At 37.3% G+C, this 25,321-nt stretch overlaps 1 protein-coding gene across 2 annotated transcripts in view; it reads left to right on the top strand.

Moving 5' to 3' along the window:
• Positions 1-1,736: 1,736 nt before the first annotated feature.
• The window catches only part of LOC131901277 (sulfotransferase 2A1-like), a 30,519-nt gene continuing 6,934 nt past the window's right edge, over positions 1,737-25,321 (top strand). Inside the window, exons 1-4 of one of the 2 annotated variants that reach the window (XM_059252489.1) lie at positions 1,737-1,989; positions 3,882-4,090; positions 5,756-5,882; positions 17,250-17,344. In XM_059252489.1, the coding sequence (XP_059108472.1) occupies positions 1,818-1,989; positions 3,882-4,090; positions 5,756-5,882; positions 17,250-17,344 (603 nt within the window). In that variant the 5' untranslated portion in view covers positions 1,737-1,817. The remainder of the gene's footprint in view (positions 1,990-3,881; positions 4,091-5,755; positions 5,883-17,249; positions 17,345-25,321) is intronic. The other variant, XM_059252490.1, reaches the window with a different exon arrangement.

The following is a 25,321-nucleotide window of genomic DNA, read 5'->3' as shown; positions in this document are numbered from 1 at the left end:
AAAGGGGCTGGTTAAAGTAACCCAACCTGATCCTGGAGCCCAGAACCAGGGAAAGAAACACAGCCTGGGTCTGGGAACTGAGCCAGAGAAAGAAAAACTCTCCCCAAACCCAGAACCTAAGAAACATGCCCTGAGTCTGAAACCATTACCAAAGAAACACTCTTGGTCCCTAGAATCAGAGTCAGTGAAAGAAATATGCCCTACCCTTAGAATTAGTGTCAAAAAGCTAAGAAAGGCCAGTAAAATAAAAACACAGTTTGGCTCTGAGATCAAGGCTAACTCTGCCCCTAACCCATAAAACTAACCAATCCCTGAGCAGAAAAATCTAACCAATCTTTGGTTGACTCCACCCCCAAGATATTCTATATAGAGCACCCTGCATGTTCAGTTGTGGGCTATTCTCTAAACCCTGTTAGAGGCAGCCACTCTACTGGACTCCTCTTTCTCAAATAAATTCCTTTCTCAAAAGCGTTTTAGGTGTGAAGATCTTAATTCACCCTTTCATGCTGAGCTGTCCTAGCAGCTCCAGGCCTGGCTCTCCTGAGAAGTCAGAATACCTTCCCTTCCAGGGCTGAGCTGTCTCATTCAGATCCAGTTCTCAGAGCTGTCCTAGCAGCTCAAGGTATCTGGGAGACCTTCCCCTCCAGGGCTGATCTGTCCTAAGCAAGTCAAGGTATCTGGGATGCCTCCAGGGCTGAGCTGTCCTAGCAGCTTGAGGTATCCCAGATACCTCACCCTCTAGGGCTGAGCTTTCTCATTGCAGCTCCTGCTGTCAGGGCTGTCCTAGCAGCTCAAGGTGTCACCTGACTCTGTAAATAGTAAAGATACCTTTCCCCCAGACCTGCAAAATTCATGTTTTGGTGCCAAGACCTGGAACCAAACCCACAGAGTTGCAAAACTTACTTATATTTTGGTGCCAAAAACCAGGACCAAACCCACAGAGTTTCAAAACTTTTTTTTTACAATGAATCCCATCTACCTAAGGCTTGCGAAAAACACAGAGCTTAAGGATATCTGTTGATAGGATTTATCCTACAGCCATTACAGAGCAATACATCTTTGATCTCTCACCAGTATACTTACCCAAATGAACCACCACAACGGCACCAGTTATGCAAATAATGATAGAGGAAATTTTACATTGTCTTATCCCTAGATAAAAAACAACAACAAAAAACAGGTCAATAAAGGTAGATTCAACTGCCTCAGGAGGGGAAATCCCATATTGGTTGTTCAATCCCAAGTGCTCATCTAAGGACACATTCACATACAAACAGAACTAAATGGACTCTATATGTTATGTAAATGTGTGATCATATAAACATAGCATTGAAAATTAAGGAAAGGATCATGAATATGGGAAAGAGAGGAAGGCAATGGAGGGGAAAAATCGAGGCTGAGGTGCAGTGAAGGCACTATATTTATCAAAAACAATCCCTACTTTAAAAAATGATTGTACATGACAACTTTTTTTCAGGGCAAAATTTTTATGGTCTCTGTAAATTTTTTGCACATTTGAAACCATTGTGAATACTTAATTGTATTAGAAAGTATTTTAAACTAAGCCTTATTTTAATGTCTAAGTACTTGTTATTGAGTTTCTGGTTTGGGGTCATAACCTCAGGTTCACAATTCTCTAGATCATCTCTGAATAAGTTCACAGTTGCTTAATACAGCAACCTTTGACTGATAAATACAATCTGTGTTTATTCCTATCAGCAGCTCATTTCAGTACAAACTTTGGGATGTTAATGATTTTTTTGCCTGCACTATAAATTTTACCTCTCAGCATTTGCTTTAAGCTGAACAAGTGGTCAATGCTGGAATTCTCACAGCATCAAGACAGAGGTTTTGGGATGTCAGCCTACTTTTGGTTTGAAGGAATACCTTTCGCTGCTATAGCGCATAAAAGAGAAATTATTGAAGGAAGCCGTGATAAGTTTGTGATCAGAGATGAAGACACGGTCATAGTGAGTTATCCTAAATCAGGTAAGGAACATCACTGAGAATGATCCTGAACTGTCTGTGGAAGTTTTGGGCTTTAATCATCCTTTATTTAGGTGGTGAATGGAATGCTTTATATATCTCATGTGTTCCATGGTTTGTGGGCTTGGAGAGCTGTATCTGAGAGCATTTCCACTCAGAGGAAAAAGTCTAACCTAATCAATGTAGTCAGAGGAGCAATGACAGTGTTTCCTAAAGCAGATTCTGGTATTGGTTTTTCTCTGTGTGGAAGAGAGATAATGATGAGAATAAACAGATAAAATAGCATCAAGAAAAAAGGCATGAATGTAAGAATATGTGGAGGAGAGGACAAGGTCAGGTAGAAGAATTACCATGGACCTTCTTCACGTAGACGAGAGTCTCAAAACTCAAGGAAAAAAAATAGGCATCATGGTCATTGGGGGAGGAGTGTGGTGGATGGCAGAAGCCGGTTAAGTATTAGGTTGCACCAGGTGGTGGTGGCGCACACCTTTAATCCCAGCACTCGGGAGGCAGAGGCTGGCGGATCTCTGTGAGTTCAAGGCCAGCCTGGGCTACCAAGTGAGTTCCAGGAAAGGCACAAAGCTACACAGAGAAACGTTGTCTCAAAAAACAAAAAAAAAAAAAAATTTAGGAATAAAAGACCATGATAAATGAAGACCACATGAGAATAGGAAGAAGCAAAGTGCTAGAGAGGCCCACAGAAATCCACAAAGATACCCCCACAATAGACTACTGGCAATGGTCGAGAGACAGCCTGAACTGACCTACTCTGGTGATAGGATGGCCAAACACCCTAATTGTCGTGCTAGAAACCCCATCCAATGACTTACAGAACCGGATGCCGAGATCCACGACCAGGCCCCAGGTGGAGCTCCAGGAGTCCAATTGTTGTTAAGACCAAGGTTGGATAAAGCACAGGGACAAATAGCCAAACGAATGGAAACACATGAACTATGAACCAATAGCTGAGGAGCCCCCAACTGGATCAGCCCCTCTGGATAAGTGAGACAGTTGATTAGCTTGAACTGTTTGGAAGGCCCCCAGGCAGTGGGACCTAGACCTGTCCTTAGTGCATGAGCTGGCTGCTTGGAACCTGGAGCTTATACAGGGACACTTGGCTCAGCCTGGGAGGAGGGCACTGGACCTGCCTGGACTGAATCTACAAGGTTGATCTCAGTCCTCAGGGAAGTCTTTGCCCTGGAGGAGATGGGAATGGGGGGGGGTGTGCTGGGGGAAAGGTGCCGCGGGGGGATGGGAGGGGGGAAAAGAAGGGAATCCATGGCTGATATGTAAAATTAAATTAAATTATAAAATTAAAAAAAAGTATTAGGTTGCCAACATCAAAGGGCAATAACATGGAGAATCTAAGGGCAGTGGACTGCAGGAAAAGGATTCAGATAATAGCCCAGAGAATAATGCTAGAGAAACACTCATTGACAAATGAGCATATAATCACAAATACATGTGTGTATGGTAAATAGACACAGGAAATTTATTTAAGCTAAGGAGAAGCACTACCAATACATACAGTGCAGGATGGATGCATCTTAATGACATTGTATTAAATAAAATGTTTCAGTCTCAAGGACAGATACCATGACTGCATACCTGACAAATATCTGGAATAGGTGAATTCACCGAAACAGAACGGTTCTTGACTGGAGGGAATGTTCAATAGGCAGGTGGGGTTTGCTGAGATTCTCAGTTTTGTTTGGTGACGTATTTTGAATCTTCTGGAAGAATATATTTTGTACTTACACGATGTGGATATTGCAAATACCACATGCTTTTGTGCTTGGAAACAGCTACATTGTAAACTGTATGGTTGTATATTGTTTAAGGCTTTTCAGAAGTGCTCTTGAAATGAGTGACAATAACTTTTCCTTCTTGTTCAGGAACTAACTGGCTGACTGAGACTGTCTGCTTGATTCAGACCAAGGGAAATCCCAAATGGATCCAATCTGTGCCTTTCTGGGAACGCTCGCCCTGGATAGAGTTTCAAGACGGATATCTAACATTAATCAATAAGGAAGGACCACGCCTCATGACTTCCCACCTCCCTTTCCATCTTTTCCCCAAGTCTTTCTTCAGATCCAAGGCCAAGGTAAGTGTCCAGTGGTTGAGAAATCTTTGGCCAAATGCTCATTGAAATTATTCTTCTGCATTGGGCCGTGGACCTCTGCCTGAAATTCATTCTGTGTAGATTTGGAGAGGGAAGTTGGGATTCTCACATACTAGGTGATGCTAATCTGTCCCCTCCTCAGACTATATCAGAGTACCATGATATCAACCACCTCTCAGTGATGCTGGGCAGATATAATGTGAAAAAGTGTATTATCACATTAGGGCATTCAGGGACTATACATACATGTCAAGTAGAGTTCAAACTCTAGTGTACAGTGGATATTACTGTTTTGTTGTCATCAAAGTCATTTAGCTAAAATTGATTCTACATACAGCCCATACCTAATGGGTGAATCACCCAAGCAGAGTTGCTCATAGGGAAAGCAGCCTGAATAGGCACTAATGCTGTAATTTGAGAGATTGTTCAACAATCATGGTTTATCTGTATCCATTGTGTCTTGCTGTGTCTAGCTGTCTATTAAAATCAGTAGCCACAAAAATCACTGACATCACTGATAGGGGATCTCCTAAAGGAATCAGAAATATCCAGGTTCTGACACATCATTGCTCACTGTTAATAAGAAAGTTTTGTGGACGTCCCCACACCTTAGAAACTATAAGTATTTATGCTTAAACACAAAGACAAATGTAGAAAACAATCTCTCTTGAAAGTATCACAATGAAGTTGTGATCGTAAAGCTATATATGTGTGTCTTATCAGGATTTGGAAAAATTTTGTCTGGAGAAATTAAGGCCTAAAAGATGAATTATATAATAATGTCATAATGAGCATTGGGACAAAATATTAATTTCATTAATTAATTAATACTATATTTTTTGAAATTTTTTCTTCTGTTTTTGAGATTGTACTATAATTAAATACATTATTCCCCCTTTCTCTTCCTCTCTCCAGGCTTACCATCATAACTCTCTTTTCTCTCTTTCAAATTTGTGTTTTTTTCATGATTTTTGTTACATCTATATATGTATCTACATATTCCTAAGTACCTTGGTACAATCTGCTCAGTATGTACAATGTTACTTGTATGTATGTTTTCAAGGCTAAGAAACTGGTATGGCATAACCAATTGCTATGCTTTTCCCTGGGGAAGTCTATTTCTTTCTGTATCAGCATTTTTTAGTGCTCATGGGTCTTTGTGTTCACCATTTTGCAATGAAATGTTAGCATTAAACTCTGCATCATGATTCTTTTGAGAGTTTTCTTTTATAGTTACACTTACAGAAATCAATTAGTTTGTCATTTTTCAGATATATTTAACATAGTATGCATTATTCCATGTGTATAAGACATTCTTTCACAGTGGATGGATAATCTTTTACACTGTAAGATAATTGATCTTTACAAGTATTGAATCAATCTTGTTTTTTTCTAGTTGCTGTTGGTTTTTTTTACAGTATTAGTGAACACAGTCATTTTGCTATTTCATTTTTGTAAATCAAAATTATAAAAGAAGATTCTGATAAATATAGATATTTTGCACTTCTGTTCATATTTTGTTCAAATAAAAATGATAAAAATTTTTAGAAACCTCACTGATATTTGATTGACTTTTCATATAAACTATGCCAGATAAAATCGGTTTATGACTATATTGACCTTCATTTACATGTTTTTCCATTTAAGGTGATCTATATCATCAGAAATCCCAGAGATGCTCTTGTGTCTGCTTATTTTTTCTTTCGTAACACAAAACTTATCGATAATCCAGAGTCACTAGGAACTTACTTTGAATGGTTTCTCAAAGGAAATGGTGAGTGTCCTGTTAAATATAGGGGTTGAGGGAGGCTCAGTTACATTTATGAAGACAAGGTTTGATATAGCTTAGGATGGCCTTGAATTCTCAATAGAGATAGGGATTACCTTGAAGATCTGCTCCTCCTCCCTCTACCTCATGAGTTCTAGAACTACAAGCACTCACTTCTATATTCTGTTTATTTAATTCTGGGCTTCAATCCCCAAGTCATTTATGTTATCTAACTTGGTTACAACTCTAGCCTTTAGTATATTCTGTAATTTTCTCTTAGCTCCGTCTTATTCCTCTACACTCTACCACCTGTTGATCCAAGGATCATTACCATTACAAACCTAATTGTGAAGTCTTCCTGTTCTCATAAGCCACTGCCTAATGGCACAGCTACAGCTTGACCTATGACTAACCATCCTGGCAATATTTGGAGTAGCTAGTCTTTGTAGTACTAATGAAGATGTTATACCTTGTGGTTAACAGAACAACAGTGATAGCAACAACACTAGGACCTATTCCCTCCCCATCATGGATACTTGACCATGCTTACTGTATCAGATGTGAAGTCTTCTTAATCAGAAAATGATTGGTTACTCTGATACCACAATTGCAGTTATTGCACCAGTGGGTGTATGTTGTATGGATGTTTAAAATATAGATATCAGTGTCCATAGATGAGTGTAATATTATTGACAAGACACTCCCACTAGAATCGTACATAAACCTTTTGTTACAATGAAGGCTATTCAGCAGAAAGGCATATTTCAGCTCATTACCAGTTTTCTTTCCTTATGTTGTGTGACAAGACTGGTTTTAGGAATAGGGTCTTAGCTGGGCAGTAGTGGTGCACATCTTTAATCCCAGCACCAGGGAAGCAGAGCCAGGTGGATCTCTGTGAGTTCAAGGCCAGCCTGGTCTACAGAGCAAGATCCAGGACAGGCACCAAAATTAGACAGAGAAACCTTGTCTCGAAAGCAAAAATAAATAAATAAATAAATAAACAAATAAATAAATAAATAAATAAATAAATAAATAGGGTCTTACCAACCAGTTTTTGTGGGCAACTGACAATAATGACAATTGTCTATATTATTTGGATCCTCAGGCCCATTTTAGGCAACAAACTCCTAGGGAGGCATCCCAATAATAGCAATGCAGTTTTTATTTTATAACCAATAACTTCTGGGAGCAGTAGTATCTGCTCATGAAAGCTGCCTTGATTTAAACTCTGTAATATATTTTTAAATGAGCTTACAAACTAATGAGTTTGTATATGGCATTTTCATATATTCTTGGTTTTGGTTAATTCTATCCCTAATTTACCCACCCCATTTTTGCATCCACACAATCACTCTCATATTCCCTCATTCATATTGATACCATATGTGTCCTGGTACTTCTCTCTCCTTAAGGTCTCTTTTTTTCTTGCTTCTCTTCTAATGGTTCTTTTCTACCTTCCTCTCCTTTATTTACACATCAAGGTAAACATGCTAATAATGTGTCTAGGATCCAAGTATGAGAGAAAAGATGCAGTGTTTGTCTATCTGTGCTTGTGTTACCTCATTAAGTATATTTTCCAGTTGCAACTATTTTACTGAGAATTTCCTAATTTCATCTTTAAAGTGGAATGAAATTTTATTGTGTGTACATATCACAATCTCATCTATTTTCTTTCTTTTTTTTCCCAAGACAGGGTTTCTCTGTGTAGCTTTGCGCCTTTCCTGGATCTCGCTCAGTAGACCAGGCTGGCCTCGAACTCACAGAGATCCTCCTGCCTCTGCCTCCAGAGTGCTGGGATTAAAGGCATGTGCCACCACCGCCCGGCCCTCATGTATTTTCAATTGATGAGCATCTAGGCTAAACCTGTTCTGTAGCTATTGTGAATAGAGCTGCAATTAGCACAACTGTTCAAGTGCCTATGCAGTTGTATATATCTAAGTCTATAGTAGTATATACCTACCTAGTTTGAGTAAATACCTAAGATTTGATAGCTGGGTCATATGAATTTTTGTTTTCATCTTTGTTAATGATTCCCACAGTGATTTAAATAATGGCTATGCAGTTTTCAGTCCCAACAGTGTTTTTCTTTCCCCACAATTTTTCTGAAAATTAAAAAAATTAAAAACTAAATTTTATTATAAAGCAACTTGTACATAAATAAAAACCAGATTCACCAAAATTATTGAAACTCAAAGTCTATACAATACTGAATTTATATACAGTTAGAATTGGTATCCAAAAGAGAAGCTGGGAAACATCATATTAAATGTTATAATTTCAGTATTGCTTATATTTCACCCAATTTTGGACCACAAAACCCCCAAATCCATGAGAAATTTAGAACAAGAATAACATTTGACTATATACTCTTTCAACAGTCCTGTCCATTACTTGCATCTACTTCTTTCTCATTCCTTTGTATTTAAATTATCTTTTCTTTTCAAACATTTTCAACATACACTTCAAACATTTATTTGTTTTTTTTTCCTTTTTTTGTCTTTTTTGTTGTCATTTCTGAGATGCATTTTCTCTATGTTACAGCTCTGGCATAATTTTTTTAAATAATCGTGGCCATTCTGACATAGATAAGATAGACTCCTAAGTTGTTTTTAGTTTTTATTTGTATTTTCTTGATAGCTAATCAAGGAATTTTTGATTTTGATCCATTTCTTTCTTTATATTGAATATTTTATTATCTTTAATTCTTTTTAGATACTAGATACACATTTTCTGGAAGCATATAACTTGCAAAGATTTCTTCCATTGTATTACCTGAATCTTCACATGATTAATTATTTCTTTTAGTGGATAGAAATCTTTTGATTTCAAGGGATCCCACTTGTTGAGTACTTGCCTTATTTTCTGAGTGAGATGAGTAGCATTTAGAAAGTCCTTACCTGTGATTACCTCTCAAAGTGCACTTCCTGTATTTTCCTCAACTGTGTCATAGTTTTGTATCTTCTGTTGAGGGTCTTGATACATTTACAACTGGTGTACATGTGTGTGTGTGTGTGTGTGTGTGTGTGTGTGTGTGTGTGTGTCTGTGTGTGTGTGTGATGAAGGATTAAGATTGAAATTCATTCTTCTACACATAGCAATCTAGTTTCTAAAAAGCCATGTACTAAAGATACCAAGATCTTACTTCCAATGCATGTTTTTGATATTTTGTCAAAAATACAGTGCCTGCAGTTGTGTGAACTTATGTCTTGGTTTTCATTTCAATTAATCCACATGTTTGTTTGGTGTCAGTGCTTTGCTGTTTTCATTTCTCTATCTCTGTAGCATAACTTGAAATAAGGTCCTATCTTTTTCCAAAGTTGCTTTGATTATGTGCAATTGTTTGTGCTTTTGTATGAATTTATTATTGAATTTGTTCTTAAGAAATTACAAAGATGTATAAATTATGTTCTGCTTATTGAAACCCTTTGCCCTCTGTTATCTCCCTCTCACCTTTAGTAACCCCCATTCCCTACAGTTCTCCTTTATAACTTTCACATCTCTTTATTGGTGACCCATTCAATTTAACCATGATTATTATCTTCTGTGGGAATGTGGGTTTTGACTACCAATAGAAACCTAGTTGGCACCTCACTGGGGACACAACTGAAGACAGCTTGAGTCGGCTGTTTGAAACCTGGGGCCTATGCAGGGTCCCTTGGCTCGGCCTGGGAGGAGGGGACTGGACCCACCTGGACTGAGTCCACCAGGTTGATCTCAGTCTGTGGGGAAGGCTTTGCCCTGGAGGAGATTGGAATGGGGGGGCGGGCTGGGGGGAAGGTGAGGGGGGGGGAGGGGGGAGAACAAGGGAATCTGTGGCTGATATGTAGAACTGAATTGTATTGCAAAATAAAAATTAAAAAAAAAGTTATCAGTAGATAATTTTAATGTAACACCTCTTAGATTTTTTCCCATAGAGTGATAGATATCTTGGAATTCCCACTCATACCTTCTTCCTATATTATCTTTGTTCTTATTGGATTGTCCCACATCTTTCACCTTGCCTTCACACCATGATATATTTTTCTTTTAAAATTTTCTTATTTATTGTGATCTAGTGTACATGTGTGCATAAGTGTCTGTGTGGTACCCACATCTCACAGAACATTTGGAAGAACCTGAGAAAAACCTTGTGGAGTCAGTTGTCCATTTCTAATTTATATGGTTTATAGAGACTGAGGTCTGGTCATCAGGTTTACATGATAAGCATTTTACCCATTGTCATATCATTACCACACCATTCCTTTTTGTATCACTATTTAATTCATTTACAATGTATTTGTTGTGGAGATCATTTTGTGCTACTTTATACTTTTCATTTTACAGTATAGCTTATTCTTTAAAATTATATTATCATAGGAGTTTGACAGAAGGCTCTGGCCAAAAGAACTTAATGCTTTTTAGAAGAAGGTGCTTTGTTTCCCAGAGCCCTCACAGAGTGGCTCACTACTTCCTGTAACTCTAGCTTCAGAGGAAACCAACACTCTCAGCTCTGTAGACACACACACACACAGACTTGTACTCACATAAGAACATATAAACATACAAAAATAAAAATACAATAAACCATTGAAAATTTATTTCTTTATCCACAAGTTTCTAGAGATTTGTATTTTCTCCAAATATACATGTTTAAAATCCCCAGTCTCTTTCTACTTTTCCTGCTCTCTCTCTCTCCTCTTCCCCCACACCTCTTTCTCTACCAGTTTACTTATGTACCTCACTCTGGTCATTCATGTAATTATTAATGTGGTCATATAACCTTGATACATACCTTCTTTTGATTTCACTCAACAGGTTGCTTTATTGATGGTAATCTTCCTTTCTGTCATATTATGAGATGCCATGCTTTACATATTTGTAACTGGAGCTTTCAGACTTCCTCAGGAAGTTGTCCAGGTGGCAAGAATGTACTTGACTTGTTATTGAATATTACTTACCACTAACACTAAAATTTTGTGGTTGTTTGTTGTTGGATACAGCCACTAGGTCTCATAATTTGATACTTATCAATTAAAGTGTAACATATAATAAATTTAAAGATACATAGATTAATATTTATTGGCTAATTTAAGATATAAAAGCTACAATGAAAAAAGCTTGCAGTTATAATTAATATAAGCCTCTGTGTGTTTAAATTGGTTCTGGGTGGCTGTGGGCCAGGCAGGACACAGGAAAGCTCAAGCTACATTTAGTGCCCAACATGGGGCAAGAATTTCCACCCAAAACTTGAGAAAGTTTAAAAAAAAGGATTCTAAAAGGGAGCTAAAAACAGCTTCCTAGTGTGTCTGTCAGGCCAGCTGCAGCCTGAGGGCTTGAGTATGGCAGGTTTGTGGCATGTGGGCTTGAGCATGGCAGATTCCCTCCAGAGTATAGAGAAGCATCCCCATGCTGCATTGTGGATTTAGCTTTTGATGGTATGGACAAAAGAAAAAAAGGAAGAAGCTTTGGGCTACACATTTCTGGGTGGAAGCACAGACCCACAGCCTCCTGGAGTCAGTGGACATCATGGCTCCTAGAGACAATGGTGAATTATCTCCACCATGTTGAAAAGCTGAGGTGGGCAGAGTCAGCACCCAAGACTGTCACTTCAGTACTAGCCACTGCAGTTTAAAGCAATAGACTCACAATGAGACAGATTCAAATGGGATAAACCCTAAAGAGTTTATAGTGTGTGTAAAAATATATATAGGCTTAGAAGAGAGAGGAAAAGGAATATAGAGTTATATAAAATAGGTTTTAAAGAGTAAAGTCTTTAAAGAGACAGTAAAAGTAATATAAAAATGAGCCACATAAAGATGGAAATCATACACAGAGTCTGGATTATGTTGTCATTGAGATTTTTAACTGTAGAAAGACATTTGATTATAAGGGCTGCTTTGTTAAACCAATATATGTATTTTAAAGGTATTTTGACTTAAAAATTTGGATCTAAGGATATGTTGCTTTGGAAAGGAGGCTCTGCGTTTTTTTTCCACAGAAAGCCAGAGGCTATGGATTTGTTCCAGATTAAGAAGGTTCAGATTTGATCAAGCCAGACATCCTGAACCTTAACAGGTGGTACCTGTCAAGAATGGTTATAACCAGGCTTCCCAGGACTTGAACATTATCTCACATTTTCTCAGGATTCCCCTAAGATTACCAGCACCCTCAATCAGCAGGGGTAGTATGAGAAGCTACTCCTAAATTCCCAAAATATTGTTTATAAATGTTTATTTTTGTTTAAAGCAGGTGGATTATAAATACAATTTCTTTCTCAAGAGGAAAAGAGAATGTTATAGATATGACAAGATGAAAGGGTAGATTATTATTTAAAAATGTTTTACATTGCTATGGATTTTAGTTTATTGATACAAATTTAAAGTTAATTTTTTTGTGCTGTATGTATATTTATACTCTTTTTGGAATTATTTTTTTTGTGCAACTCATTTAAAGTTGTAATGTATCATTAAGAAATACATATTCATAGTTAATCATCTAAGATAATCAAACTTGTAGTCATGTTAGTTAAGTTGTCTAGATATACATAGATATATTTCAATTATGTATGTAATCTTCAAACAGTTCAAAGACCTAAAGAATATGGAATTTAAAATATTTTAAGAACTTTGACTTTCTGGACATTGAGACATGTCTGCTCCTGGCAGCACCAGTCTACTTCAGAGAAGATAATGGGCCTTGAAGAAACTCATTATGAAGTTTGCTTTCTTTGTTGCAAAAGTTAGCCAACAGACAAAAAATTGCCCTTGCCTTGATTGCTTGACAATAAATATGTTGAATTAAGTGGACATGCAGGACCCATAAAAGGTGACCACTGAATTTTGCAAGATAAGATGGTTCTTCAGGTACCTACTTAACAGATGAGACTGCCAGACATTCCACAGGACACAGAGAGAAGCAACTGAGAGACACTAGGCCTATAGACTAATTAAGGATGCAACAATGTTGCATGTAACTGTTCAGGTAGCCAGCTCTCTCTGTCATTCTAGATTTTTGGAAGTTGCGTACAATGTATTTCTTGCTTACTTAAGTAATATATCCTTCTGGGGTCTTTGATGTAGTTGAAGACTAGATAGTTCTAATTATAATTTCCCTTGGTTATGATAAAAGTTAAATTAAATATGAAACCTTAGACTCACACATATAGGACAGATAGAATATTTTCTTTAATTTTACAAAATACAAATAGATTAGATATTGTAACTGTAATTATTGCTTGATAACTATTTTGTTATTTGTAATTTTAATATGTTAAGTTAAAACCTTCCTTTTGTTTAGACAGAAAAGGGGAAATGGTGAGGAAGTGTCATTCTGTATTCTGTGAATATGTGTTGCTTGATTAGTTGATAAATAAAGCCATTTGACCTATAACAAGGCAGTTTAGAGGCAGGGTAGAAATTAAAAGAGAGAGACAGGAAGAATGAGAGAAGAGATGCCAGTGAGCCACAGTTATGCAGTTAAAGCCACAGAACATGTGGAGATACACAAATTAATAGTTATGGGATAATTTAAGATATAAAAAATAGCTAGCAAAAAGTTTGAGCCATGACCTTGCAGTTATAATTAATATAAGCTTCTGTGTATTTACTTGGGGGGGATGCAAGTGGGAGAGATGTGTCCCTATCACCAGCAGGTCAGGACACACGAAATCTTCCAACTACAGCCTTGTTGGGAATACACTTTGTAATTCATGTCCCCAAATTACCTTTTAAGACAATTTTCCAAAGCAGAACTGCTATTAATTATTATCAATATTTCTTATTAGCTTATTTTTGGTGCACTCACTAACATGCTTTTGGTTTTTTTGGTTTTGAGACAGGATCTGTTGTATCCCAAGTTGACACGAAATTCATTATGTAATTGAAAATTACGTTGAATCCCTGGTCTTTGGGCTCTCCCTTCTGGTTTTTTTTTTGTTTTGTTTTGTTTTGTTTTTCAAGACAGGGTTTCTCTGTGTAGCTTTGCGCCTTTCCTGGAACTCACTTGGTAGCCCAGGCTCGCCTCCCTTCTTAATTTTTGCATTACATATGTGTGACACATCATTTCACTTGGCTTCTAGCTTTTCTTTTTATGCATGTATGTATTAGTGTTTATGATGAAGTGCATGCAAATGTGAAAATGTAGGTGTTCTTATGCTAAAGACAGATGATAATATCAGGTGTTGAACCTTGATTTCTACCTTGTTTGAGACAATCTCCTTCTTGTACATCCCTGTGTATGGCACATTGGCAGGTCCTAAGCTTGTAGGCAATCTCCTGTCACCACCTCTCATGTCATAGTAGGGGTACTAGGTTTAAAAAAAAACAGGCTTCATCACCATGTTTGAATGGATTTTGAGGATCCAAACTCAGGTCTTGTGACATACAAGGCAATTGATTATCTTTGAGCTATCACATGTGCCCAGCTTTCAATCTCTTTAAGTAACTTAATTCTCTCATATATTATGCAATTCACTTTATCTCTACACATTCTCTGTAGATCATTTATCACCGCCAGGTTTCAATCAAATCTTAGATTCATTGAATTCATGTGTCCTACTTCTCTGGCAATGACTTAAGTCTTACTTTCTCTCCTGACTAGATTCAGTTGGTTCTTCAGATAATGGGGAACAATACAAGCCTGCAATGGAGGGTGAGGCATGAAGAGACAGCACAACTAGACAGGAACAGTTAGGACACTCTGACTAGTGAAAACACATCAAAATAGTACTAGAAATGTAAATGATACATTGGGTTGAATGTGGAAGGCTATGCCTTGAACATCTCTAGCTGTCTATGATTTGCTGTCTTTGGTCTTAAGGACTCATTATTCACAAGTTGTGGAACCTTAGAGGTGGTTGTTAGTGGGAATAGATCTCCCTCAGAAGGGGTTAATAGAATTCTCCAGACATTATGGTAATAAAAAGTCCCAAGCTGGAAATGCTCAGAATCCTCTGGTACTTGTACTTTTGTGATCACATTTTACCAACTCATGCCTTTGTCACTGCTACTTGCCAATAGGATGTCTCCTCATGGCACCAGTAGTAAATCTGTGAGGTGATGAGTTCACTAATGAACTGGATTTTATCTGCTTACTAACTTTGTGTGTGTGGTAAATGGTATCATTGAAATGATGACCAGCCTTCAGGAGCTCAAGGATTGAAGAGGAAGCCATAGAGTCAGCAAACTAATCACTTAACTTGACTTTACTATCTGAGGGTGTAAAACTTAATTCGCTGGGGCCAGAGAGAGGACAAAATTTAACTCTCTGGGGCCAACAAAAAAGGAGGAAACATGCACAAACATTTGTATTTCTCCATCATTTTCTCTCTGTTCTTCCTCTATGTTTCTCTTACAGCTTGTACATCTGAACAAAATCTCTCAGGCAATATAAAACTTACAATGTGGTTACATTCTATTTGTCAAGTGCATGAGTACAATGAATAGAGTTAGAAAACATAATTTCCAATTTCCCTCAAGTGATTAAACATCCTACATATTATGGATGTAAAACAAATTATCCCACGAACCCACATACATTCATATCCAAGCAACTTGGTATAGATTAAAAGAATATATATAGATTAACAGAATATAAGCCAGTAAGATATATTTCTCAACGATTGTTTTACTGCCAGGCTGAATTTTGTGGTTACAAAGGAAGGATCAATAATTTTATTACTTATCTCAAATGGTAATCCTATGAACAATCTTAAAAGAATCACAAACCCAAATTATTATGTATAAAAAACAATCATTCTTCTGTCTTTTAAATACTCAGATTGTGTATTCATTCATCAATAGCTTTTTTGTATCAGGAAGCAGAGGGCATAAATGGGCATTTATTAATCACTGTCTTTGAATTAATTATCAGGATTTAAGGCATTAAGGAATTAATCATCATCTTGGATTGCCAAACTATCCTAACAAGAAAGATCCATCTGCAAATAATAACTAGGCTGCTTTGTTCTTGTTTCTTGACCTCGATGAGTCCCTCACTCAACTATGTGCCTTTCTAAACTTTAGATGGTTTCCCCAAGTTTTTCATCTCAAAGTTATTAACAAAATTATCTTATCTTATCTATAAGTCATATTGAAAGCTTTTTTTTAAGCTATGATGCACACTGAAGCCCATGTCACATCTCTCAACATTAAGATTAAAAGAACTTGAGCTAGCTTAACTTCTGGGACACAATTGTGTTCTTGTTCATTTTTTACTCTTTTGGGTGGTCTACCACCCGGCTCCCAAATGTATCACACAAGGAGGCTTATTCTTACTTGTAAACACCTGGGCTTAGTTTGACTTGTTTCTTGCCCGCTTTCCTTAACTTCAATTAACTCATCTCTCTTTTGCCTCTGGGATTTTTCCCATTCTCTTACATCTGTAAATCTTACTCTTACTCTTACTCCTACTGGCACTGGCTGTGTATCTGGTTGGCTGACTCTGATGTCCTCCTTCTTCTCTCTCATTCATTGATCATTTTTACTCCCAGAATTCTTCTACATATTCTCTGCCTGCCAGCCCCTTCTGTCCTTTCTCATGCCTCACTATTGGCTTCAGTTCTTTATTAGACCGTCGGGTGTTTAGACAAGTACCATAACACAACTTCACAGAGTTAAACAAATGCAACATAAAAAGTAACATACTTTAAAATAATATTCTACAGCACAATTGTTTTTCTTAATCATTAACCTAAACCACAATCCATATGGATCCTCAAAAGAAACTAGGTATGTGACATTTCCTTGTTCTTGTTTTCTATTCTCTGCAGCCCATGCTTTATCATGGGCAGGGGAAACACCATATCTTGCTTTTGACTTTATTAGTTTCCCTACGAAACTAAACTCTATCATAATCAATTACTATATTTATTAAAGAACCTAAATTACCAAAATCCCATTTAAACTATCACTATTATTTTGTATAAAACCATTGCTTTAAACAGAATAGCTTAGGAGGAAATAATTTTTACAATAATTCACAAATAAAAATGCCCGGTAGAATAGGATATTTCCCGGAGATAGTCATAATAAATTAAGGGAAGTGGGGATTTTCCCACATACATTCACACCATTCTAGATACCATAGGAAAATAGCAGTGGCAAAAATGTAAAGGTGCAACATTAGCAAAAGACATTCTAGAGCCAAAGCCTTTGGGGCCTTACCTATCTGAGATTCACCCATTAGAACTTTCCTTCCTGGTGGATCAACCTACTGATCTTCAGTTGCCACCTAATGCTCCTCTGACATGGCTACATAAAATATCACATTAAATGCTGTAAATACTGGTTTTGTTTTTCTTAGTAAATTTCTCTGCCATTTGTGGAAAGTGAATAATAATAGGCAGACCTCAATTTTATTCTTTGTAATCAATAATTTCCTTCCCCTTTCACACAGTGCTATATGGATCATGGTTTGAGCACACCCGTGACTGGCTGTCTATGAGAGGAAATGACAACTTCCTGTTACTGAGCTATGAAGACATGAAAAAGGTAACTGTCATTCTTACAGCAATCACAAAATCCTTTAGCAATTCACCCCATGCAGCACCCTACATTATTCAATATCCCTATTCCACCTACTCTATCACTGGTAGGATCATGAAGAGTCACTAAATGTGATATTATACCCTATTTCCTTTATTAAGATGCATCTGTCACTTACTCTCCAGCCTCCTAGTCACCCTACTTGACCCTGAAGTAGGTTGGAGAAGCTCAAACTTGTTCTAGTGGTTTTTCAATTCTGTCTATGCAACAATTTTGATACAGTTGATAATCCAGTGGTAGTGGGGAAGGGGTAAATAGTGTCATTCCACTGGTGTGCCGAAATGTATGCCATCTCTCTTTGATGAAAAGAAGAGGGACAAAGGCATTCAACCTTTCAGGGAATAAGGTGTCTTGTGCTCTGAAGTACTGAGGGTTTCTGCATGGTGAGCTAGATGACACTGGAAATTTCAATAGTCTTAGAAGAGAATATCTAAAATGTTTCAACACTAAGTAATGAAATATATCTAAATACTCTGATAGGCCATACCCTTATGTTATTTTGCAGGTTTCATTTCATTGAAATGTCCCACTGCAAGTCATAAATATGTTTAAGTAATATGTGTGTGTCACAAATATCTCTTACTTTAAAAATAAACAAAATCATATTTTGTCAGGGTGTCACATGATTGTAAACCTTGCACTGAGAGATAGAGACTGACTCAGAACTACAGGCCATCTTTGGTTGTCTGATATGTTTGAGGCCAGCCTTGGGTACAAGAGACCTTGTTTCAAAAGACTACTAAGGAAAATAATTTTGAAGTTCATTTGTCTATTTTATTTTCATGTAATTAAAAAAAAATCTTCCCTCCAATGATGGGCACATAATAATGAAACCAAGCATATAAGCAAAAAAGTATTCTCATTTGATCAGCAATTCAAAAATTTAAGTAGTTTGAAAGTTATATGTGAAATATAACCATCATTTACACATTTATATATCAACGATAAAGATATCAATTGTACTTTTTACTGAGCAAAACAAAATTGTGCTGAGCAAACAATCTGTCAGAAAAAATACTTGTCCACCTTCAGAATTCTTCAAAAATTTAGTTAAGGAGAAGCAATTTTACAGCCACTGCTAACCTTATAGAAGTAGATTCTAGTGATGACAAAGGCTGCTGATAGTTCTATCTTCTTTTTTGTTGCTTTGATTTCTCATATTATATTTTTTATTGTTTAAAACAATTATATATATATGTATGCATGGTTTTTGGAGACAGAGATTCTCTGTGTAGATTTTGGAGTCTGTCCTTCAACTCAATTTGTAGAACACGCAGAAATCTGCCTGCCTCTGCCTAATGAGTGCTGGGATTAAAGACGAGCACCACCACACATGGCAGTTTAAATATATTTTGATCATATTCTGTCCCTCACACAATTCCTTCCAAATTGTCTCCCCTTCCTTACACACCGAACTTTAAATTCTTTTTTTAAAAAAATCCCCAAATGAAAACGATAGCAAAAGAGAAAAACACTATGAGACTGGACTAGGCCCTCTGCATAGGCAAGACTGTTGTGTAGTTTGCTCTGCTTAATGGGCCCCCTGACAGTGGGATCAGGAACCATCCTTGGTGCACAGCAGGTTTTTGAGAGTCCACACATCCTAGGGTGGGACAACTTACACAACCTTGGTGCAGGAGTAGGGAATTGGACCTGCCTCAACTGAGAGTATCAGGCTCTGCTCACTCCCCATCGTAGGTCTCACATTGGAGGAGATGGGAATGGGGGTGTGGGCTGAGGGGGAAGCCTATGGGGGTCAGAGGAAGGTGGAGAAGGGGATGGTGGTCAGTATGTAAAATGAATAGAAAATTTCTAATACTAATAAAAAAGGAACAAAAGAAAAACACCAAAGTGTAACAAAGTGTGAGCGCTCCCACCACCCCAAAAACTATGGAGTCTATTATATGTCAGTCATTTACTCCTGCACATGAAGACTGCCCTGAAGTGGTTGATATATACAGGGTCACTGCACTGGAGAGGCCTAATTTTCCCTCTCCAGGCAGGTGTAAATGACAGTTCAGGTGTTAACCTTTACCCTAGTGGCTAGATTTTCATTCATTCATTCATTATTTTTTAAATGTTTAACAAAATAAAACACAATATGATGAAACAATACTATCATCTTAGAGTTGGACAAGACAAATCAACAGAACAAAAGCATCACTATGGCACAAAAATCAGAGATCCATGTGATTGAACACTTGGGAAGCCCATAAAATCATGAAAGTAGAAACTCTAATTTATAAGTAGAGAACTGGTGCAGACATGGAGCACAGTGCAGCATGCTTCAGAATGTGGCTTCTTATGTGTTTTTCTCATGCTGATGTGGAGGGCCTTGTTTTCTTCATGTCTTCCCTCCTCTCTGGCTCTTACGCTTTCTTCTTCTGAGGAGGAGTTTTGGAGGGATTTTTGGAGGGATTTAGTGGAAACATACCATTAAGAACTGATTTGTTCAGAAGTATCCACTCTGTGTAATGTCTGTCTGAGGGTCTCTTATTTGTTCTTGCCAGCTTCATGAGAAAGCTTCTCTGATGATGGCTGAACAAGGCACAAATCTGAGCATAGCAGTATATCGTTAGGAGTCATTTTGTCACTAAATTGTTAGATCAGTATTAGTTTCCTTTACACTAGGTCCCCAGGCTATTTAACCTCTGGTCAGCAAAGCAGTGTCAGGTAAAGATTCCATCTCATGAAGTGGGCCTTAAGTAAAATAAATTATTGGTTATTTCCTCCCATGAGCTTTGTGCAAACATTACTCCAGCATATCTCTCAGGACAAAATTGTAGATCAAAGTATTTGTGGCTAGATTAATGTTTACATTTCTCTTTTGATAGTATGCATAGTACCATCTTTTAATAACGATGATGGAATGTGGAGCTGACAGCAGTATGTAATCACCAGCATCTCCATGGTTGATGAGTGATAAAGGTGTTGTCTTCAGCAATGAGTCCTTGCTGTCAGTTTGTGGAGAGCAAACTATAGTCTTGGCAAAGGCTTGTGTTAGGGGTCCTGTGGAATCCCTTTGGCCAAGAACTCACTAGGTGTAACCCAATACCAGACAAGAGATGGTCATTTGGAACATGATCTCCCCCATTATTTGGTAATATTATTTAGATTGTCATCATATGTGTATATATTTTAAGAAGTTTTTATTGTACTAGCTTTCCATACATTCACTGATGTGTTCCTTAATTGTAGCTGTCACTCCTCATATTCCCTCCCTCCCTCAAGTCCCTCTTCTTTCCCCATCCTCATTTGATTATCCCATTCCAGGCCTTGCCTATCCATCTGTAACTTGTCTCCATGTTTAGTTCTTTCATTATGATTATGGGCTGAACCAACTTTTTTTCCTGATGTTGTCTGTTGTCTATTTTGGGTTCTGCATGTTTTCTTTTTACTTTGATATGCCTCTCCTTCTTTAGGTTGTGGAGTTATTGTCATGATTTATTTTTGGTTTATTTATTTTTGTTTTTTCATCCAAACCAAAATTTCCCTCACTCCCCTCTTCCTACTTCTTCCAACACTACTGCCACCCACACAATTCCCCTCCACTGTTACTCTTCAGATACTGGTGGGCCTCCCAATGATATCAGCTAGCCATGGTATATCAAATAGTGGGGTGACTAGTCTCTTCCTCTTCTATTAAGGCTGGATGAGGTAATCTGGTATTGGAAATGGGTGTCGAAAGGAAGCAAAAGAGTCAGGGACTTCCCCTGCTCTCATTATTAGGAGTCTCACAGGAACACTAAGTTACAAAACTGTAATATATATGCACAGCACCTATAACAATCTCATGGAGGTCCGTTGTTGTTTGTTCAGTCTCTGTGAGCCCCTGTGAGCCCAGGTAAGTGTAGTCTTTGGGGTTTTTTTTGGTGTCTTTGATGTCACTGGGCCCTACACTCCAGCCATGCCCTGTTCTGAAAGATATTTGTGAGCTCCACCTAATGTTTGGCTGTAGGTCTCTGCATATTTTTCCATCAGTTGCTTTGTGGTGAAGCCTATGTGATGACAGTTGTACTAGACATCAATCTATGAGAAAAGCAGTACATCATTTCATTGACTTCCTTTGCCATTCATATTTTTGCTGTCCTAAATCTCTGGAGTATACTGCCTCTGGGTGCTAGCCCACAGAGGGGAGCCCCTCTCAGGACATGGGTCTGTAGCTCTGTCAGTCATTTCTTGTTCACTCCCCCAATTTCTGCCACATCTTTACCCAAGCAAATTTTGTCAGCAGGAAAGATTGTAGGTTGAAGGCTTTGTGGCTGGACTGGTGTCCCAGTCCACAGGAAATCTTGCCTGGTTACAGGAGATGGCTAGTTCAGTTGCCATATTCCATGTTACTAGGTCGTTCTCATAGATTCCTGAGTGTTTCCATTGCTCTAGGTTTCCATCTCATCCCAGTGATGCTCCATATTCCATTGTCTCTCCTAATTCTCTCTCAACCCATCCTCCACCCACATGATCTCTCCTGTTCCCATCCTCATTCTCCCTTCTAAGTCCCTCCTCCATCCACTAGCAATGTTCATTTTACTTTCTCACAGTGAGTCTCATGCATACCCCCTTGGGCATACCTACTTATTTAGTTTCTCTTGGTCTGTCAGTTTTATCTTGGTTCTCCTTTACTTTCTATGTAATAATCACTTATGATTGAGTACATACCATTCTTGTATTTCTGTGTCAGAATTGCCTTAATCATGACTATCTTTTCTACATCCATCAGTTTGTCTTCATATTTAATGATGTCATTGTTTTTAACAGCTGAGTAATACTCCATTATATAAATATACCAGATTTTCTGTATCCATTTTTCTATTGAGGTTATTTACAGTTTCTGACTATTACAAATAAAGCTTCTATAAACATAGTAGAAAAAGTGTCCTGTGGTATCGGGTGTTCTTTGGGCATATGCCCAGGAGTGGTATGGTATAACTGAGTCTTGAGGTAGATCTATTCCCAAATTTCTTAGAAACTGCCATATTTATTTCCAAAGTGGCTGTATAAGTTTGCACTCCCCCCAGCAGTTGAGGAGCATTCCCCTTGTTCCACGTGCTCTTCATCATAACTCTGTCAATGGTAATTTTGGTCTTAACTATTCTGACAGGTGTAAGATAAAACTCAGTGTTGTTTTTAATTGCATTTCCCTGATGGCTAAGGATTTTAGTATTTCTTTGACTCTTTCTCAGCTATTTATACTCCCCTGTTGAGAATCCTCCGTGCAGATATGTACTTCAATTTTAAATCAGGGACAGTGATATCTGTGGACATTATTTTCTTGTCCAAGATTGTTTTAGCTATCCTGCTTTTTTTATTTTTCCATACAAAGTTGAGTATTGTTATTTTAAGGTCTGTAAAGAATTGTGTTAGAATTTTGATGGGTATTCCATTGAATCTGTAGATTTCTTTTGATAAGCTGACCAGTTTTACTATATTAAACCTGATGATCAATGAATATGGAAGACATTTCCATGTTTTGAAATCTTCTCCAATTTCTTCCTTCAGAGTCTTTAGGTTCCTGTCATACAGGTTTTTCACTTGCTTTCTTACAGTTACACCAAGATATTTTATCTTACTTGTGGCTATTGTGAAGGGTGTTGTTTTCCTGATTTCTTTCTCACCCCATTTATCATTTGTATATAAGAGGGCTACTGGGATTCTTTTTTTAATTTTTTATGTATCCAGTTACTACACTCAAGATGTTTATCAGTTTTGGATCTCCTTGGTAGAATTTTTTGTTAGATTATGTATACTATTGTATCACCTGCAAATAGTAATTTTTTGACTTCCTTTACAATTTGTTTCCCATTATTCTCCTTAAGTTGTCATATTCTGCTAGACAACACTTCAAGTACTGTGTTTAATAGATGTAGAAAGTGTGGAAAGCCTTGTCATGTTCCTGTTTTTTGTGAATTTGCTTTGACTTTCTACCCATTTAATTTGATGTTGGCTATTGGTTGCAATATATTGTCATTAGTATGTATAGCTATGTCCCCATATCCCTGATCTCTCCAAGCTATTTATCATGAAGGGGTGCTCCTGTTTGTTAAAGGATTTTTTCATCTAATAGGATAATCCTCTGGTGTTTTTCTTCCAATTTGTATATATGATGGATTAAATTAACAGATTTTCATATGTTGAATCATCCTTGCATCTCTGGGATGAAGCCCACCTAACTAGGTTAGATTATCTTTTTGTTTTCTTGGATTCAGTTTGTGAGTACTTTATTGAGTATTTTACATCTATGTGCATGAGGGAAATTGGTCTGTAATTCTATTTTTGTTTCTTCTTTGTGTGGTTCAGATATCAGTGTAAGCCGGGCGGTGGTGGCGCACTCCTTTAATCCCAGCACTCGGGAGGCAGAGTCAGGCGGATCTCTGTGAGTTCGAGGCCAGCCTGGGCTACCAAGTGAGTTCCAGGAAAAGGCGCAAAGCTACACAGAGAAACCCTGTCTCGAAAAACTAAAAAAAAAAAAAAAAAAAACAGATATCAGCATAACTGTGGCCTCATTTGGCAATATTCCATCTATTTCTATCTTGTGAATTTGAGGAGTATAGGTATTAGCACTTCTTTGAATGCCTGGTAGAATTATGTACTAAAACAAACTAGTCCTGGCTACTATTTGTTGGGAGGCTTTTAATGGCTGCTTCTATTTCCGTGGGCATTATGCATCTATATAAATTGTTTTGAACTTCATATAACTTCAGTAAGTGATATCTAACACAAATGTTGTTCCCTTCTTTTAGATTTTCCAAGTTTGCGGTGTACACATTTTTGACTTATGGCCCAATGATTTCTTTAATATCCTAGGTGTCTCTTGTTATGTCTCTCTTATCATTTCTGATTATGTTAATTTGGATATTCTCTCTCTTCCATTTAGTAAGTTTGGATAAATGTTTGTCTACCTTGTTGTTTTTCCTCAAAGAACCAACTCAATGTTTCATTGATGGTTTGCATTGTTCTCTTTGCTTCTATTATATTAATTTTAGTCCTCTATTTGACTATTTCCTGAATTCTTTCTAGTATTTGTGTCTGCTTCTTATTGTTCTAGAGCTTTTAATTGTGCTGTTAATTCTCTGGTATGAGAATTCTCTAATTTCTGCTATCAGGTTCTTAGTGCTATGAGTCTTCTCTTAACAGAGCTTTAATTGTGTCCCATTAGTTTTGGTAGGTCATGGATTTATTTTAATTGAATTCTAAGAAGTGTTTAATATCTTTATTTCTTTCTTGACCCATTGTTAATTCAGCTGGGAGTTTTTCAGTTTTCATGATTTTATAGGCTTTCTACAGTTTCTGTTGTTTTCAAAATGCAAATTTTACTCACAGTGGTCTCATAGTATATAGTGGGTTATTTCAATTTTTTTGATGTATGGATACTTGATTTGTAACTGAGTATATGATCAATTTTGGAGAAGGTTCCATGAGAGAATGAGAAACAACTATAACCTTTTGTGTTTGGGTGAAATATACTATAGATATATGTCCTGGTCATTTGTGCCACAATGTCTGATAATTCTATTATTTATCAGTTTAATTTCCTTCTAGATGGCATGTCCATTTGTAAGAATGAGCTGCTGAAGTGTCCCACTATTAATGTTTGGGATTTGATGTTTGATTTAAGTGTTAGTCGTGTTTGTCTTACAAATATGGGTACCGTTGCATTTGGAGAATAAATGTTAAGAACTGAAATGTCATCGTGGTGGATTTTTACCTTAATAAGTATAAAATATCCTCCACCTTCCTTTTTGAATAATTTTGGTTTGAATTCTCACTTTTGCATTAAAATTAACCCATTTTTATTAATCTTTGTATTGTCACAGGTCCTGTGGTTTCACCTGCCTATAACATCTTGTTTCTTCAGTGGCTCACTCCACTCTGCTCTTCATTTCCTCCTCCATACTTTGATTTTATTGCCTAACCGTATCTTTC

Source organism: Peromyscus eremicus, unplaced genomic scaffold (genome assembly GCF_949786415.1).
Source record: "Peromyscus eremicus unplaced genomic scaffold, PerEre_H2_v1 PerEre#2#unplaced_67, whole genome shotgun sequence".
Taxonomy (NCBI): domain Eukaryota; kingdom Metazoa; phylum Chordata; class Mammalia; order Rodentia; family Cricetidae; genus Peromyscus; species Peromyscus eremicus.
This window is presented reverse-complemented; position numbering and strand designations above follow the sequence as displayed.